Source organism: Rhinolophus sinicus, unplaced genomic scaffold (assembly GCF_036562045.2).
Source record: "Rhinolophus sinicus isolate RSC01 unplaced genomic scaffold, ASM3656204v1 Contig77, whole genome shotgun sequence".
NCBI lineage: Eukaryota > Metazoa > Chordata > Mammalia > Chiroptera > Rhinolophidae > Rhinolophus > Rhinolophus sinicus.
Window position 1 is genome coordinate 1 of NW_027423876.1, and position 19,542 is coordinate 19,542.

A 19,542-nucleotide genomic window follows, 5' to 3' on the forward strand; every position below is an offset into this window, starting at 1 on the left:
ATCCTCCACTGGAGGCATCCCTGGAGCTAATGTCCCCTTGCCTAGGATCTGTTCAATGTCTTCCAAGTGGCCCAGTACCCTCGAACTCAAGCCTCAGACACCAGAGCATCAGGAAGGGAGGCCAAATCATGATGGATTTCCTACAACCGAACAGGTAGAGCCTAGTGACCTCCCCCTACCCACCCCACACACACACTCACAGTGTCCCAGGATACTGTACCTGCTCTAAGGTTTTGACTCCTGGCAATTTCAAGGCACTTGGTCTTCTGAATTCTTATACTTTCTATTCTTCATTTGTATCTTTAGGTTCTTCCCCAAAGACAATAGTGTGATTAATCTGTCATTTGTTTGAAGTATCTTATATCTTTATTTGGCTTATTTGGAGATATTACCCTGTATACCATTAGCTTGTGAAATTTCCACAGTGAATTTGTGCTAAATAAATAGCTGGGATTCTAGAAGAGTTTTTAGTTTAGTTGAAAAGTCACTACTCAAACTGAGGCTCTTGAATAGTCCTCACAAACTCTCAGTATTTACAGTCTAAATGTCCACACATTCTCATTGATGACCACTCCCCCAGACCCCTCAGCTGTTGGGCTGCTGACTGCTTACCAAGGACAACAGGTATAGAATGATGAAATCCTGACACAACTAACTTCATACTTATAGCAAAGCAACCTTTTTTTTGTCATACACAAGTGGATTAAAACTACTTAAGTCATAAACAAGTGAATTTGAAATCATATTAAATCTGTATACACAAGAATATGGACGAGTTTTGACGAAAAGTCTCAACACTAGGTAAACATTGATAATTTGGAGACACTGACCAGATACTCAAGTTCTTAGAAAGATAACTTATCCAGAGGACTATGGCAAGCATTACAGAAGATATAAGATGAAACAAGGTCCCTGCCCTCCAGGGAAGCGTAATATAGTAGAAACAGTACAAGATATGACAACAGGAGACCTAAATTCCTGTCTAACAGAAAGTCATGTCCTACATCTCATATACATTCTTTATATGTCAAAGAGAAATATAAATGGATCCTATACCACGAGGTTAAAACCTACCTAACAAGAATAAAATAATGATAGTTGAGGACATGCCAGTGAACCAGAAAAGGGATTTTCAAAATATAAGTGACTGTGGTTCCTGATCTAGTGAGGGGCCTGATGAGGAGTAAATTGCCTCTTACTCAAGCTGTGGACAAGCCTAGTGACGACTTTCAGGGCAGCGGCCCTTACTGGGTGAAGTTCCCTGTAGAAAGGGCCGCCTCCAGAAAGCGACACAGGAACAATGTGGAGGAGCAACACTTTGCTCAAGTCGGGGATACGAGATCAAGGCTACATCTCTCCCAGGCAACAAATGGCTTACAGGGCTCCTCTAGGCCTCCAGCGGGTGCGGAGACTTGGTGGCATTAGCTCCCTTTTGTATCTGGGGCTGAACCGGAGCAAAAGGTGAGTTCCTCCAGAATGGAAAAGACCTGCGGAACGCTCCTGGCTGACTAGGCTGAGACTGCACAGGTGGAGGAAGGGCGATAGATGGTTGGGCGTAGCTGTCTCTCACCCACCGGAAATGCACCTCCCTTTTCCGGTTGGGGCCAGGTTCACAGACCACGACCACAAAATGGCGGGTCGGGGTGTGGTCTCCGGTAGATAGAAGGATCAGGTGGGGGATTGCTCTTCCAAGGCTCCTACGCTCCCGAGTCTTGCCACTTCACTCGCCAGGAGTCGCGCAGTACCAACCGACACCGCCTCCCGGAGTGACGCAGGCATCAAGCGTTTCCTCCTCGGAGCAGTGGGGAGGCGTGGCGACTTTGTAATCGAGTGAGGAAGAGGGAAGTGGCGTCCACGGAGGCCAGAGCTGCGTGGAGGTAATCTAGAAGCCTGATTTTCCCTTTGGATTTGGTAATTGCAGTTGGAGAGATACCCGCCTCATGTGCCAGTTGCACCCTTTGGGGGCGGCTGCGTGGTGGTGACGGTGTGTGTGGGGGGAGATGCAGCCTTTCCCAGTTCGCGGTGGCATCATTGCCAGGCTGTGGCCGGCCTGAGAGCGGGCGGGACCTGTTTTCAGCAAGGCCGGTATTCAGGCTGCTACTTACACATCTAATCTTCGTGAGCAATCTCTTTGTACCTTATGTGCAAATATCACTTAGGGATGCTGTTAAAGCACACTGGGAGGCTGCCGGCATGCATAGGGCTGTGGGCACCCTTGTGGTGGATCCAGAAGGTGTAGCGAATTAGTGTTGGGGGATGGGGCATTAATGTCTACCACTGCACCCAGCGAAACTTTTCCCGTTTCCGCTAGCTTATGATCATATCACTGGAGAAAGGGTCATTTCAACCTCAAAAACATTAAGCTTCTGACATAAAAATATGTATGGGAGGTGTCCCTGTACCTCCTGAGCCTGGATAGGCAGCAAAGAACCAACCTTTCCTTGACTACCAATGGCATACTCGAAAGAATTTTGTTATTCTTTCTGCTAGATCACCTCTGGGAAAATCAGACTTGCAAAGCTGTCCTCAGCCTTGCTTAAAGATCTATATGACCCTGAGGAAATGTAAAGTCAGGAAAAGGGGTACCTTTACTAGACCCTTCCTGCCTCAAGAACTTTAACCGTCACCATTTCTCTTTCCTTTCTTACATTCTGACATTTGAATATCTTATAAACAAATGTAAGTTTTTCCAGTACAGTGAGCAAGAAATTTAATACACAGGTACAGATTTGCACAGTGCCCTTTATAAGTCTATGTTGACATCTGGTTGTTTAGGCGAAGGATATTTGCTGAGAGGAATAAGGTTACTTTTTCCCTGATTACTTTACTTCTTTTCTGAGCTCCCTGTCTCAGTTCTCCTGCCAGTGTTAATGCAATGGAAAGGACACTATCAAATATCCGTGAAGTAAAGGTTTCAATCTTCATAAGAAAATGAAGGGGCATAGAAGTTGTTTACCCCTGACTAAAGATGAAAGACTGGGATGATCGGTTAAAATTTAGAGAAACTCAAATATGCCCTATTTGTGAAGATGGGACAGGAAGCACACAGATTATGTATTGTGTAATCTCAAAGCTCCATTTAGCAAATGGCTGCCATTTTTTTTCACCCACCAACCTTTCCTCAACCTTTTAACAGAAAGTTGTCAATTGACATCTGTATTCTCTGAGCTGTGCTTTGTTTCAAAGTTGAGTAACAGAAAAGGAGAGAAACATACCTTCTGAAGTAATCTGTCATCATGAGTGTCCTAATACATGGCAGTTGATTTTAAGAAGGAAGAAGGACAGGAACTTTTTTGTTCATTCTCTGATAATTATAAATAGTAAGTAGTAAATATGTGTCACGTGGCTTTCATTTGATGTGTGCTTTTTTTCTCCCCTCCCTCAGTGCCCTTGGGGAGAAGATTTACTCATTGGTTTTGTACCAAATTTGACAAAGCCTCAGTTGGCAAAGGTGGTACCAGGAAGATGTCACACATAGGAGAAAAACTGTTCCTAGGGCAAATTATGATGAGACATCTGAAGGTGAATGCATGCTTATACCCACACATGGAGGCTTTGTGGGAGACTAAGGAGTCTGTGAAAGAGAGTACCCGTCAGAGTAAGAAATCCAACCCACAGATGGACAGTCTTGGTCCTGAGAGCGCTCGCCAACACTTTCGGAACTTCTGTTATCATGAAGCACCTGGACCGCTCGAAGCTGTCAGCCATCTTCAGGAATTATGCCATCAGTGGCTAAGGCCAGAGATCCACTCAAAAGAACAGATCTTGGAACTGCTGGTGCTAGAGCAGTTCCTGACCATTCTGCCCAGGGATACCCAGAACTGGGTGCAGAGGCATCATCCACAGAGCATCAAAGAGGCTGTGGCCCTGGTGAAAGGCTTTCAGAGAGAACCTTGTGGAATAAGTAATGAGGTGAGAAGAAATATTCCTTCCATGTACAGTGAAATACAGGATAAATGTGGCTATGTCCGGGTTGGGGGCTTAATTGAGCAATGAGATAGATTAAGTAACTCTTCCATTGTTCATTTAGGACAGATAGGTAGGATCTGAAATCACAGACAATGCATCAATAGTCTACAGGTTTTGGATCTCCTGGCAGTGTTGCCTGGCCTTAGGAAAAAAAAATTTGTTTTGCCCTCTTTAGGGCCAGTGCAAATTGAGGGTGGTGGGCCTAGTCTGCCATGACCAAGGAGATAGGACTTGATTTCTTAGAAAGAGAGAAATAAAAGGCAAGAAAGAGTTGGGAAAGGGGAAGACAAAATCTGAAAAACAAACCAAAAAGGGCAGCACTTAGAGATCAAAGGAGCAAGATAGTAGCAAACAGAAATAGAAAAAAAAGAGAAATGATATGGAACGAGAAAGGCCAACAGAGAAGTGGAGCGAATCAAGATGCTGAGGGGTAATGCCCTCCGTAATGGGAACACATATCTCTGGGCCAGGAAAAGAACTTCCATTGCCCTCCCTTCGTGGTCTGTTCTTGGTTTTGCTGGTGAGTGGGGAACCAAAGTATGTCCTTGGGAGATGCCAGCATACTTCCTCTTCTCAGGAGCCCACCTTGAAGACTACAGGGCAGAACATATTTTTATTGTCTTACTACAACTGAACCGTGGAGGGAGTTAGAACGCAACTTTCCCCAATTTTTCCTTCATTCCATTTCCTTTCTCCATGAAATTATTCCTCATTCATGGAGGAATGGAAAAGCTGACTGACAAGAAAAACTTTTTATTCATTGCCTTATTTTTCAGAGAAAACTAGAAGATAGAAATCCACTCAGGCAAGGATTTAAGTCAAGGAAGTAAACCAGTGAAGGCAGTGGGAGAAACAGGCAGCCTGCCTGCACTCTGCTAATGACCTGAATTTCGACTATATGCAGAGTGGTGGAGGCTGGCTGCAGTCACAGCTTTCTTCATTTTATCCTAATTTTTCCAGATGATGTATATAGTTCTTTGTGAGAAAATGGTGGCACAATATATTTTCAGTGTTTTATTACTTCCTTTAATGTCATACACTCCCCAAATTTGGGCTCTACTCTTGTTTGTCCCTCTACTGCCATCCCAAAACTCAAATTAAATTCTGTGCTAATAAGGATGGGGATTATTTCTAGGTCACAGTCCATGACGTGGGAAAGGAGGCAGTGTTCTTGGGAGGAACAACAGTGGCCCCAGGCTTGAAGTGGAAGCCAGCAGAGCCCCAACCAATGGGTGTATTCCAGAAAGAATGTTGGAATACATACCGGGTACTGCAAGAACAGCTTGGCTGGAATACTCACAAAGAAACCCAACCTGTACATGAAAGAGGTGAGGAGCTTCATAATAATTCTCTTCTGGGAGCTGTCATAGTAATTGGTTCAGCTAGAATGTCATGGGAACTATCCAGGTGCTCCAGCATACTAGCAGTTATGATGTCTGTCAGGTGGGAGTACAATAGGTCAATGGTGGGTGAACATGAGGGTCAGTCTGATGTGCAGAAATATCCAGACCACCAAACCCTATTCACATTGTGGACCTTGCTCCTGAGAAATTTGAGAGAAGAGGATGGAACAGGGACAGGTGGGGTCATCTCGCCTATATCAGAAATGGGCTGTCAGTAGCAAAATGGGAAGAGAATTGTAAACCAGGAAAAAAATAAAAGACAAAAATGTCCCATGTTTTCTACCGTACACAGGAGGACTTGAGTCTTTCATTTTCAAACACCTGTAATTCTTGCCCAGCCCAGTGATCAACTTATTTTATGAGAGGAAAAAATTGTGGTTTTCCTTCTATTAATTTCTCCCATGAAATCTGGGGAAACAGTCAACTGGGGAACTGGTTCTATAGAGTGGTGGCTATTTGGTACTTATTTACCATGACAAAGCCACTTTGGGCAACACACACACACACACACACACGCATACACACACGAAGGTAAACCATCTTTATTGAAGGAATCCAGATGTTCTATATTTTCGAAATCAGCTCAGGATATTCATAAACAAAAAAGAAAATTGCTGGCTCTTTTCCACCCACAGCTGTGCCTGCTCAACAGATTGTAGCCTTTTCTGAGCAGAAAAGCACCCAAAACTGGAAGATGGCATCTGAGCTCATCTTACCCGAGTCCCAGGTAAGCTGTACCTTTCAGCTTTTTTGGGCAGCCTGAATATAACCTTGTCTGTGCTTTTCTCTGCTGCCCAAGACCCACAGTGCCTGGCAGGTGTTCTGAGCCATGTTAGCTCCAGATGTCCTCTAGGCAGCTAGGCTTTGCACACTGGGAATTGGGCATCTCCCAAGCTTGTTAACTAATGTCTTTGCCTCCTCCTTTTTCTGCCATCTCACTTTTCCCCCTAAATCTTATACACTTAACTTCAGTGACTAGCCTGCCATGTAATTCAGAAATGAATGATAGGACAGCCTCTGTAGTGGCAAGTACTGAACTAAAACCTATTCTCTTTAGAGTTTGTTGACATTTGAAGATGTGGCCGTGTCTTTTTCCGAGGAGGAATGGAAATTAATGAACATTACTCAGAAGATCCTCTACAATGATGTAATGCAGGAAAACTATGAGACTGTCATCTCTCTAGGTAAAGATTGTTCCTTTCCTTTGTGTAGAAGTTGAATAATCTGTCCCCAGTTAATGGGAAATGCACTCCTGTGAGAGTCCCAGTATTCCATTAGCTGGTTGGTTCTCAACTTGATGGTGTGGGGGAAAAAGAAAGGCATATCCAGATCACCTAGAGAACTTTTTACAAGTACACATCCCACTTATTTATTCTAAATAGAATTTTTGATCTATTTTATCATACTTACACCCCACCCTGCAAACCTCCTCCTCCCATATCTTGTCTATCTCAGTAAAGGGCGTCACCATTTACCCAGTTGCTCAGGCCAAAACCTCTCAGTTATCCTTTATTCTAGTTTTTCTGTTATACCCCACAACTGATCTATTAGCAAATCTTCAAAATAGATCCTGAATACAATCATGTCTCAACCTCTTCCAATCTTATCATCCTAGTCTAAGCCACCACTATCTCCAACCAAGTCTACTTCAATAGCACTGGATTCCCATTCCCCATTTGTTTTCATTGATCCTCCTTAGGTTTAGTTCTTAGCTTCCTAATTACATATTCACCCACAACCACAGTAGAGTATACAGAAGATATTGAATCTAAGATTCTGCCCATGTAAACATTTGGAGTTCATGAAAATACAAGAGTTCTTCACTCTTCCTGAAAATAGTGTAGAATTAAGATGGCAGTCCGTGACTTCAAGGTTTCATTCTTAGAACATTGTTACATTCTAAACTTAAATTGATCTATTAGAACAAGGGGAAGTACCATAGATCCAAGGTCCCCAAGAGTTCAAAGACAGTATTGGAGAGTCTCCTACAGGTAAGGGGAGACTCATGGGTAGAGGAGAAATGTTCCTTGATAGGAGGCTTTAAAGGGACTTAACATTTTTAAGATTCTGCTCCTGAATTTTTAAAAAATTTATTGGGGTGATAGTTGTTAGTAAAATTACGTAGATTTCAGATGTACAATTCTGTGTTATGTCATCTATAAATCCCATTGTGTGTTCACCACCCAGAGTCAGTTCTCCTTCCATCACCATATATTTGATCCCCTTAACCCTCATCTCCCACCCCCCACACCCCTTACCCTCTGGTAACCACTAAACGATTGTGTCTATGAGTTTTTGTTTCTCATTTGTTTGTCTTGTTCTCTTGTTGTTTTTGGTTTATATACCACATATCAGTGAAATCACATGGTTCTCTGCTTTTTCTGTCTGACTTATTTCGCTTAGTATTACTCTCAAGATCCATCCATGTTGTCACAAATGTTCCTATATCATCTTTTCTTACCGCCGAATAGTATTCCATTGTGTATATATACCACAACTTCTTTATCCATTCATCTATCGAAGGACATTTTGGTTGTTTCCATGTCTTGGCCACCATAAACAAAGCTGCAATGAACATTGGAGCACACATGTCTTTATGTATAAATGTTTTCAGATTTTTTGGGTAGATACCCAGGAGAGGGATTGCTGGGTCATATGGTAATTCTATTCGTAATTTTTTGAGGAACCTCCACACTGCCTTCCATAACGGCTGCACCAGTCTGCATTCCCACCAACAGTGTATGAGGGTTCCTTTTTCCTCACAGCCTCTCCAACACTTGTTACTATTTGTCTTGTTGATGATAGCCATTCTGACTGGGGTGAGGTGATATCTCATTGTGGTTTTGATTTGCATTTCTCTGATGATTAGTGATGTTGAGCATTTTTTCATATGCCTATTTGCCATTTGTATGTCCTCTTTGGAGAAATATCTCTTAAGGTCCTCTGCCCATTTTTCAATTGCATTGTTTGTTTTTTTGTTGTGAGTTGCATGAGTTCCCTTTATATTTTGGATATTAGGCCCTTATTGGAGGCACTGTTTGCAAAAATCTTCTCCCATTCAGTTGGTTGCCTCTTTATTTTGCCGATGGTTTCTTTTGCTGTACAAAAGCTTTTAAGTTTCATATAGTCCCATTCATTTATTTTAGCTTTTACTTCCATTGCCTTTGGAGTCAAATTCATAAAATGCTCTTTGAACCCAAGGTCCATAAGTTTAGTACCTATGTTTTCTTCTATGCAGTTTATTGTGTCAGGTCTTATGCTTAAGTCTTTGATCCATTTTGAATTAATTTTGGTACATGGTGACAGATAGCAGTCCAGTTTCATTCTTTTGCACGTGGCTATCCAATTCTCCCAGCACCATTTATTGAAGAGGCTGTCTTTCCTCCATTGTATGTTTTTAGCTTCTTTGTCAAAAATTATCTGTCCATATTTATGTGGTTTTATTTCTGGGTTCTCAATTCTATTCCATTGGTCTATGTGTCTGTTTTTCTGCCAATACCATGCTGTTTTGATTATTGTAGCCCTGTAGTACAAGCTAAAGTCAGGAGTGTGATACCTCCAGTATTGTTCTTTTTCTTAAGATTGCTTTGGCTATTCGGGTCTTTTGTGGTTCCAAACAAATCTGATGATTTTTGTTCTATTTCTTTAAAAATGCCATTGGGATTTTGATGGGGATTGCATTAAATCTGTATATTGCTTTGGGTAATATGGCCATTTTAACTATGTTGATTCTTCCAATCCATGAGCACGGAATGTCTTTCCATTTCTTTGTGTCTTCTTCAATTTCTTTCAAAAATGTCTTATAGTTTTCAGCATATAGGTCTTTCACATCCTTGGTTAAGTTTATTCCTAGGTATTTTATTCTTTTGCTGCAATTGCAAAAGGAATTGTTTTTGTATTTCTTTTCTGAGATTTCATTGTTAGTATATAGGAATGCAATGGACTTTTGTACATTGATTTTGTAGCCAGCAACTTTACTGTATTCGTTGATTGTTTCTAATAGCTTTTTGGTGGAGTCTTTAGGGTTTTCTATATATAGCATCATGTCATCTGCAAAGAGTGATAATTTAACTTCTTCATTCCCAATTTGAATGCCTTTTATTTCTTTCTCTTGCCTGATTGCTCTGGCAAGGACTTCCAACACTATGTTGAAAAGCAGAGGTGATAGGGGACAGCCCTGTCGTGTTCCTGAACATAGAGCAAAGGGCTTCAGTTTTTCACCATTAATTATGAGATTAGCTGAGGGCTTGTCATATATGGCCTTTATTATGTTAAGGTATTTTCCTTCTATACCTATTTTATTAAGTGTTTTAATCATAAATGGATGTTGTATCTTGTCAAATGCTTTTTCTGCATCAATTGATATAGTCATATGATTTTTGTCCTTTATTTTGTTTATGTGATGTATCACATTGATGGATTTACGTATATTGAACCATTCTTGTGCCCCTGCATGAACCCCATTGGTCATGATGAATAATCTTTTTAATGCATTGTTGTATTCGATTTGCTAGAATTTTGTTTAGGATTTTTGCATCTGTATTCATCAGAGATATTGGTCTGTAGTTTTCTTTTTTGTGTTGTCCTTACCAGGTTTTGGTATCAGGGTAATGTTGGCCTCATAAAATGAGTTAGGAGTACTGTCTCTTCTTCAATTTTTGGAAGAGTTTGAGCAGGATTGGTATTAGATCCTCTTTGAAGGTTTGGTAGAATTCACTAGTGAAGCCATCTGGTCCCGGACTTTTGCTTTTGGGAAGGTTTTGGATGACTGATTCAATTTTGTTACTGGTGATCGGTCTGTTTAGATTTTCCAGTTCTTCATGGTTCAGCCTTGGAAGGCTATATGTTTCTAAGAACTTGTCCATTTCTTCTAGGTTATTGAATTTGGTGGCATATAGTCCTTCATAGTATTCTTGGATGATCCTTTGTATTTCTGTGGTGTCCGTGATAACTTCCCCTTTTTCATTTCTGATTTTGTTAATTAGTGTCTTCTCTCTTTTTATCTTAGTGAGTCTAGCCAAGGGTTTGTCAATTTTGTTAATCTTTTCAAAGAACCATCTCTTTGTCACATTAATTTTTCTGTTTTTTTGTTCTCTATTTCATTTAGTTCTGCTCTGATTTTTGTTATTTCCTTTCTTCTGCTGACCTTGGGTTTCACTTGTTCTTCTTTTTCTAGTTCTTTAAGGTGTAACATGAGGTTATTTATTTTTTTCTTGTATCTTGAGAGAGGCCTGTAATGATGTAAATTTCCCTCTTAAAAGTTTCACTGCATCCCAAAAATTTTGGTAGGATGTAATTTCATTGTCATTTGTGTCTATGAATCTTTTGATCTCTAATTTCTTCTTTGACCTAGTCGTTCTTCAAAGTATGTTGTTTAATCTCCATGTATTTGTGTTTTTTCCTGCTTTCCTTTTGCAGTTGATATCCAATTTCAAAGCCTTGTGATCAGAGAATATGCTTGGTATGATTTCAATCTTCTTAAATTTGCTGAGGCTGATTTTATGTCCCAATATATGGTCTATCCTTGAGAATGTTCCATGTACACTAGAAAAGAATGTATAGTCTGATGTTTTAGGATGAAGTGCTCTATATATGTCAATTATGTCCATTTCATCTAATGTGTCATTTAGGGCTGCTATTTCATTATTTATTTTCTGTTTGGATGATCTATCCATAGCTGTCAATGATGTATTTAAGTCCCCTAGTATAATTGTGTTTTGGTCAATTTCTCCCTTTAGTTCTGTTAGTAGTTGCTTGGTATATTTCGGTGCTCCCTGATTGGGGGCATAAATATTGATGACTGTTATGTCTTCTTGTTGTATAGTCCCCTTTACCATTATGAAATGTCCATCTTTGTCTCTTGTTATCTTTTTCACCTGGAAGTCTGTTTCATCTGATATCATTATGGCTACACCTGATTTTCTCTGGGTACCATTTGCTTGGAGTGTCAATTTCCACCCTTTCACTTTGAGTCTATGCTTGTCCTTGTAGCTGAGATGTGTCTCTTGGAGACAGCATATGGTTGGGTTTAGTTTTTTGATCCAATCTGCTACTCTGTGCCTTTTTATTGGTGAGTTCAGTCCATTTACATTTAGGGTGATTATTGATATGTGAGGATTTCCTGTCATTCTATCTTTAGTTTTCTGGTAAGACTGTGTCTCCATTGTTTCTTTGCCTTTTTGTTGTTGTCTATTATATCTGTATGGTGGTATTCTATGATGTTTGCCTCTGTTTCTTCTTTTTATTACAGTATACACTTCAGTTCTGGATGTTTTTGAGTGGTTACCCTTAAGTTTATGTAAAAGAAAGTTTGATATTTAGAGTATTCCATTTTCTTCAGCATGCTTACTTTCTCCATTCCCATATTCCAGTTCAGGCCTTTACTCTCCCCTTTTTATGTTTTGGTTGCCACAAATTGTCCCTGTTGATGGTGGTCGAATAGCCTCCTTTAGTATTTCTTGTAGTGCAGGTCGTGTATTAGAAAATTCCTTCAGCTTCTGTATGTCTGGAAAGGTCTTTATTCCTCCTTCATATCTAAAGGATATCTTTGCTGGATATATTATTCTTGGCTCATAATTTCTCTCTTTCAATAGTTTGAATATTTGGTTCCACTCCTCCTGGCTTGTAGAGTTTCTGCTGAAAAATCTGATGATAATCTAATGGGCTTTCCTTTGTAGGTTACCGTCTTCTTTTCCCTGGCTGCCTTGAGGATTCTTTCTTTGTCGTTGATTTTAGACAGCTTCAATACAATGTGCCTTGGAGAAGGCCTGTTGGGATTGAGGTAATTAGGTGTTCTATTTGCTTCTTGGATTCGAGGATCCAGTTCTGTCCACAAGTTTGGGAAGTTCTCATCAACAATTTGTTTGAATATATTCTCTGTTCCCTTCTCTTTCTTCTCCTTCTGGTATGCCCATTATTCTTATATTGCTCTTTCTGATGGAGTCAGAAAGTTCTTGTAGAGTTCTTTCATTTCTTTTAAGTCTCAAGTCTCTTTCTTCTTCCATCTGTGTAATTTCCAGGTTTCTATCTTCGATGTCACTGATTCTTTCCTCCATCTGGTAAACTCTACTACCTAAGCTGGTTATTTCATTCTTAATTTCTTCTATTGAGTTCTTAATCTCCAGAAATTCTATTTGTTTTGTTTTTTTAAAATTTCAATCTCTTTGGTAAAATGTTCATGTTGTTCTTTGATTGTGTTTCTGAGTTCATTAAACTGCCTTTCTGTGTTTTCTTGCATCTCGTTGAGTTTTTTCAGAACTGCAATCTTGAATTCTCTGTCATTTAAGTCACATATTTCCATATCTTTAAGTTCCTTTTCTGGAGACTTTTCACTTTCTTTCTGAGCTGTCTTGTTGCCTTGGTTATTCATGGCAATTACTGATTTATTATTTCTCTTCCTAGACATCTACAGGAGTGGCTTCTGCAACAGGTTGATAGGAAGAGGTCTTTCTTTTGTTTTCCAGTACTTGTTGGTAGAATGTTTTATTTTCTCTCCGACTGCAGCCTTTTTTTCTCTCTCACACGTTAGTGCTGTTTTCTCTGCACTATTCCAGCTTCTCACACAATGGGGGGATTCCCTGGGAGATGGGCTTCTCCTCTGGTAATAGTTCGCCTGGGTTACAGGGCACAGTGTCCATGTGGGTGTTCGGAGAGCTTTTGAAGTTCCAAAGCTCTTCCTGCACCAGATTCAGAGCTGGTTTGTTTCAGCAGTTCTGTTTAGTCCTGCAGGGATCCCCCCAGATAGGTGGGGCCAGGGTTGGGGTGAGTTGTGAGAGGTGGTCCAGAGCAATGGCAGCGACCACCACCACAGCTGGTTCTGCTTCCACAGCTCCCTCCCCTTTGCGGGAACTAATTGGGCTGCGAATCTGTGTCTGTGGTCCACAGTTCTCAGAATAGCAAATATTCTGTTGTTTTGATCTGACACTGCTACTGTTCTGTTTCTAGCACCGGGCAGGTGCGGGCGGGAGGAGCTCTGGGAGGGTAGGGAGGGGGCGGGTAGTCTCAGTGCCTATGGCTTCCGTTCTCTGCTCTGCAGTGAGGGCTTATACCACCGTTTTCAGCCTTCATCCCTCAGTCTTTTCTCCGAGGTCTCTGCCGTGAGCATTGGGTTCCGCCGTGTTATATGCTGCCCCCTCAGCCCTGTGGGCCATAAGCGGAGCCCTAGCAGTCCGAGTTCTTCCCTCTCCCGCAGCTGCGGTAGTTCCGGGAAGCAGCGAGCTCGGAGCACTGAGCTAGGTCTGTGTCCTGTGCCCGCGCGGCTCTGGCTCAGTCTCCACACTTCTCCCTTCCCTCCTCCCCCGCTCACACGATTCGCCCACCTTTCGGTGAATTCAGTAGTGGGCCTCTTCGTCTTACCTGTCTGCTGTGCAGGGCGTTCTTTTTGGAGTTATTGTTGTTTGATTAGTTGTAAATTCCGGGGGAGCTTTACAGAGGCTCACCTGATGCCGCCATTTTGATGACGTTCTCTGCTCCTGTATTTTAAATTGAACTTTTTATTGAGGTAATTGTGGATTCACCTGCAGATTTAAAATGTAATACAAAGAGAACCCATGTACACTACCTAGTTTCCCTCAGTAACTTTTGCAAAAATGTCATATGATACAATAACCAGAATATTGATGTTGATATAATCCACTTACCTTACTCATTTTTCCTATTTTACTTGTGTTTGTTTATGTGTATGTGTGTGTATTTAGTTCTGTAAGGGTTTGTCACATGTGTAGATTTGTGTATTCATTACCACAGTCAAGGTACTAGACGGTTACATTACCACAAGGATTCCTTCTGTTGCCCTTTTATAACTATACATACTTCCCTCCTACACCCCACCCCATCTGATCACCAACCCATGCCAACCACTAACCTGTTCTACATGGCTGAAATTTTGCCATTTCAGTAATATTATATGAATAGAATGTAAAGTATAAAACCTTTTGAGATGAACTTTTCTCATTCAGAATTACTCCCAGGAAATTAAGTCCTTCTTACTGCTACATAGCATTGCATAGTATTGATATACCACAGTTTGTTTAACCACTCACCCATTGAAAGATATCTTTACTGTCTTCAGTTTTTGGCTTTTGTGAATAAAGCTGCCATGAACATTCATGTACAGGATTTTCTGTAGAGATAAGTTTTCATTTCTCTGGGAGTGAAAGTTTTCATTTCTGCTTTAAGAGTGCAATTGCTAGTTCATATGTAATTGCGTGTTTAATTTTATAAGAACTTGCTAAACTGTTTTCCATAGTGGATATACCATTTTACATTTCCACCAGCAATGGATGAGTGATCCGGTTACCCCACATCCTTGCCAGTGTTTAGTATTGTTTTTTTTTTGTTTGTTTGTTTTTTGTGTGTTTTTTTTTGCCATTCTGATAGATATGTCCTTGTGATTTGTATTTCCCTAATAGCTAATGATGTTTTATAGCTTTTTCATGTACTTATTTGCGGTCTCTACATTCTCTTCAGTGAGATGTCTTTTGCCATATTTTAATCGAATTGTTTTTTAACTGTTGAGTGTTGAGAGTTCTTTATATGTTCTAGATTCTAGTGCATTGTCAGATAATGTGGTTTGCAAATAGTTTCTGCAGGTCTGTATATTGTCTTTTTATGCTCTTCCCATGAGCTTCCACAGAGTAAAATTTTTTAATTTTGATAAGACCAATTTTTATTTGTTTTCTTTTATAGATTGTATTTTTTTGGTGTAAAGCCTAGAACTCTGATGAGCCCTAGATCTGTAAAATTTTCTCCTATGTTTTCTTTTTGTAAAAGTTTTATAGTTTTACTTTAAGTGTATGATCCATTTTGAGTTATTATATAAAGTGTGATGTTAGGTTGAGGTTTATTTTTCTGCCTATGGAGGTCTAATTGCTTTGGCCTCATTTGTTGAAAAGGCTATCCTTCCTCCATTGAATTGCTTTTGCATTTTTGTCAAAGATCAATTGGGCATATTTGTGTATATCTGCCCTGTTCCATTGAGCTATGTGTCTATCCCTCTGTCAATATCGCGCTGTCTTGATTATTGTAGCTATGTAATATAGTAAGCTTTAATATTTATAAGGTAGAGTGATTCTTCCCACTTTATTCTTTGTTGTCAAGATAAAATTTTATTTTAGCTATTCTAGAGCCTGTGCCTTTCCATGTAAATTTTAGAGTAAGCTTATCTATGTTTACAAGAAACTTTGTTGAGATTTTGCTAGAAATTACTTTAAACCTATATATTAGTTTGAAGAGGATTGATGTCTTTGCTATGTTGATTTTTCCAATCAGTGAACATAGTATGTCTCTATATTTAGGTCTTCTTTGATGTCTTTCATCAAGTTTTTATGATCTTCAGTATATAGATCTTCTACATGTTCTGTTATTATAAATAGTATTATTTTCAATTTTGGTTTCTACATGTTCATCATTCTTACATAGTAATGCCATTGATTTTGTGTTTTGATATTGTATCCTATGAACCTACTGAACTCATTTATTCTAGGAGTTTCTTTTTTTTGTAGATTCCTTGAGATTTTTATATATAGACAATTACATAATCTGCAATGCCTTTTATTTCTTTTTCTTAGGTTATTGTAATAGCTCCAACTTCCAGTATCATGTTGAATATGAGTGATGAGTGTATACATCCTTGCCTTGTTTCCAGTTTTCATGACAACATTAAATCTTTCACCATTACCTATGATATTAGTAGGGTTTTTGTTTATAGTCTTTATCATGTCTATGTAATTCCTAATTTTCTTAGTGTGTTTATCATGAATGGATTTGGGATTTGTCAAATACTTTTCTGTGTCAGTTAATAGGAGTGTGATCTTTCAGAGCTTTTTGATAAGGTGGGTTATGTTGATCAATTTCAAATGTTGAACCAGCTTTGCATGCCTGCAGTACATCTTACTTGATCATGGTATATAATTCTTACATATTGTTATATTCAGTTTGCCAATGTTTTGTTTAGAATTTTTTCATTTAAGTTCAGGGGAGATATTAGTCTGTAGTTTTCTTTTTTAGTGTATGGTCTTTGTATGATTTCGCTATCAGGGTAATACTGGCCTTATAGTAAAAGTTGGGTAGTATGTCCTCTTTTCTGGAAGAGATTATACAAAATTGGTGTTAATTCTTTAAGTATTTGGCAGAATCTTCCAGTAACATCATATGGACCTGGAGATTTCTTTTTTTCTGGAAGCTTTTTGATTATGAATTCAATTTCTGTAATGATAATAGTGCTATTCAGATTATCTATCTTATGTTGGTTGAACTCTGACAGTTTATAGTTTTGAGGGATTGGTCCATTTTTCCTAATTTTTAAAATCCATGAACATAAAGTTGTTTACAGTACTTCCTTATTATCTTTTTAATTACTGCACAATATATAGTGATATACCCAATTTCCTTCCTGATATTGGTGATTTATGTCTTTCTTTTATTTTTGTCATTCGTGATAGAGGTTTATCAATTTTATTTTATTGTTTTGAAGAACAAGCTTTCGTTTGATTGTGATTTCTATTCTGATATTTATTATTTGCTTTCTTCAACTTGCTTTGGGTTTATTTTGCTTTTTATCTGGTTTCTTGAGGTAGAAACTTAGATTATTGATTTGAGACCTTTCCCCTTTTCTGTTGTAAGCTTTTATGGCTATACATCTTCCTCTGAGCACTTCTTTATCTTCATTCCACATATTTTTACATAGTGTAATTTCATTTTCATTCAACTACGTATTTTTAAATTTTCTTTGAAACGTTCTCTTTGAACCATGGATTATTTAGGAGTATATTGTTTAATTTCATGTATTTTTAGATTTTCCTGTCACCTTTCTGTTTTTTTAAATTCTAGTCTGATTCCATTTTTGTTAGATTGCCTTTTCTCAAGTTGTGATTTTTTTGAGTTCTTGGTCTAATGGGTGATTTTGTATTGTATCCTGATCATTTTGTTTATTATGTTAGGAGAGTCTGGGTCCTATTTAAATATTTTAATTTAATGGGCAATCACCCTACTTTAGTTTTAGCACAAAGGTTCTTTCCTACTTTTGTGGGATATGCTTCCAGTGACAGTTTAATTTTCAGAGCCCTTATGGTGTTTCCCTGGTTTATGTGGTACTGCTAAGGCTCCCATGTGTTCCTGCTTATGCTCCCTGAGGGTAAGGAAGGCATTTATTTACAGGCCAGCATGTCTCTCAGTGGGAATGGGGAGTGTCAGACCCACAGAGAAAGAGGCTTCCTGGGCCGAGCCACTTGTGCCTAGGTACCGCTTTCTACTTTTACTTCTACTTTCTACTTCTGCCTGCCCACTTTGGTGTCTCCTACCATGTTTCCCCGAAAATAAGACCTAGGTGGACAATCAGCTCTAATGTGTCTTTTGGAGCAAAAATTAATATAAGCAATAATTAATATATATTATTTTACTATAAGACCTGGTCCAATATAATGTAATAATATAATATAATATGATAATTAATATGATATGATATAGTGTAATATAATACCGGGTATTATCAGTATTATAATATAATACTGATTGTCCGGTGAGGTCTTATTTTGGGGGAAACAGGGTAATGGGTTCTGATGTTGTCAGAAGTTTTCCCATTCAGACTGGGGAGGGAATAAGCTTATTTCGGCAGCCTTCTGTTGCTAGGTTGAGAGTTAGGAAACACTAGATCTGGGTTGCCTTCTTCTGTTGGGTGTGGGATGTAAGACAACTTATTCTTCTAGTCCTGGGGTCCCAAACCATTTTGCCTTGTTTTTCACTACTTTTTAGAATTTTCTCTTCATTATGTCTTATATTCTTTAATGCATTTGTTGTTGGGCCTAGCAGGGAAGATCAGGGAAAAATGGGCCTATGCAATTTTGTCCAGGTTGGACCAGAAAAAAACTTGTTCCTCTATTTTTTTTTAAGCAGTCATCATTGTATTTTCCCGTCATTCCTAGTTTTCTTGTTCTGGGACACAGATGGCTAATTTTTGTGTTTATTCCAACAGGGTTAAAGCTCAAAAATGACACTGGAAATGACCAACCTATATCTACTTCTACATTAGAAATGCAAGCATCAGGATGCAAAGTATTGAGAAAGGCCAGAATGAAAGTTGCCCAGAAAACAACTGGCAAAGAAAATCATGGTGGCACACACAAGGTACAGAAACGGCCTCGAGCTTTTATAGGGAAGAAAAGAAAGAAACTTTCAACTTGTAAACAAGAGCTTCCAAAACGTATGGATCTTCACAGGAAAGGCCATGCAGGAGAGAAACCTTTTAAATGTCAGGAATGTGAAAAAGGCTTCAGAGTTAGCTCTGACCTTATTAAGCACCAGAGAATTCACACTGAAGAGAAACCCTATAAATGTCACCAATGTGATAAGAGGTTTAGATGGAGTTCAGATCTTAACAAGCACTTAATGGCACACCAAGGAATAAAACCATATAGATGCTCATGGTGTGGGAAAAGCTTCAGTCATAACACAAATCTACATACACACCTAAGAATTCACACAGGAGAGAAGCCCTTTAAATGTCATGAATGTGGGAAAAGATTCATTCAGAACTCACACCTTATTAAACACCAGAGAACCCACACAGGTGAGCAGCCTTATTCCTGTAGCATATGCAGGAGAAACTTTAGCAGGCGGTCAAGCCTTCTTAGACACCAGAAGCTCCACAGGAGAAGGGAATCGTGTCCAGTGTCTCCAGTCTGAAGAAAGTCACCATGTGGAGCTTGGCCCTAAGAGGTGATGAAAGAATACAAAATTTTGAGGTGCCTGATGATAGGAGTCTGTCATCAACAGAAAGTTTGGGAGGGGTACATGTCATGCTTCACATAAATGAATGTAAGCTGTTTCTCATTCAGCATTGTTTCTTCAGTGCCTAGCACAAGACTGTTGAGTACTTTATAAATAAAAGAATGAAAATATAGCTATCATATATCTATAGTTATCTATTTATGTATCTGTCTGGTTACTCAGCTTCCCCATCCTCAGTGATCTGAATTCTTCAGGTATCAGATGCTCAGCAAATATATGATGGCCATTAGTTTTGCTCTCCTTCTTAGGAGAGATGGAAAATAAGAGTATTCAGGTTCTTTATGGCTATTATTCTGTCTGCATGAACAAGCGAGTCCAGGGCTCAGAGAACTTTATTCTGGAACAGGAAGACAGGATTCACTGTTTGCCCTAGGAGAAGTGCCCC

At 39.3% G+C, this 19,542-nt stretch overlaps 1 protein-coding gene across 2 annotated transcripts; it reads left to right on the plus strand.

Moving 5' to 3' along the window:
• The first annotated feature begins 1,612 nt into the window (after positions 1–1,612).
• LOC109439593 (zinc finger protein 75D) lies at positions 1,613–19,278 on the plus strand. Of its 2 annotated transcripts, none has more exons than XM_019719895.2 (6): positions 1,613–1,911; positions 3,386–3,912; positions 5,105–5,297; positions 6,008–6,099; positions 6,430–6,556; positions 18,343–19,278. In XM_019719895.2, the coding sequence occupies exons 2-6, from the start codon at positions 3,466–3,468 to the stop codon at positions 19,050–19,052; spliced, it is 1,569 nt and encodes a 522-aa protein (XP_019575454.2). In that variant the 5' UTR covers positions 1,613–1,911; positions 3,386–3,465; the 3' UTR covers positions 19,053–19,278. The 2 variants fall into 2 exon arrangements, with proteins under 2 accessions (XP_019575454.2, XP_019575455.2); XM_019719896.2 differs by having other exon boundaries at positions 1,613–1,877.
• Positions 19,279–19,542: the final 264 nt, after the last annotated feature.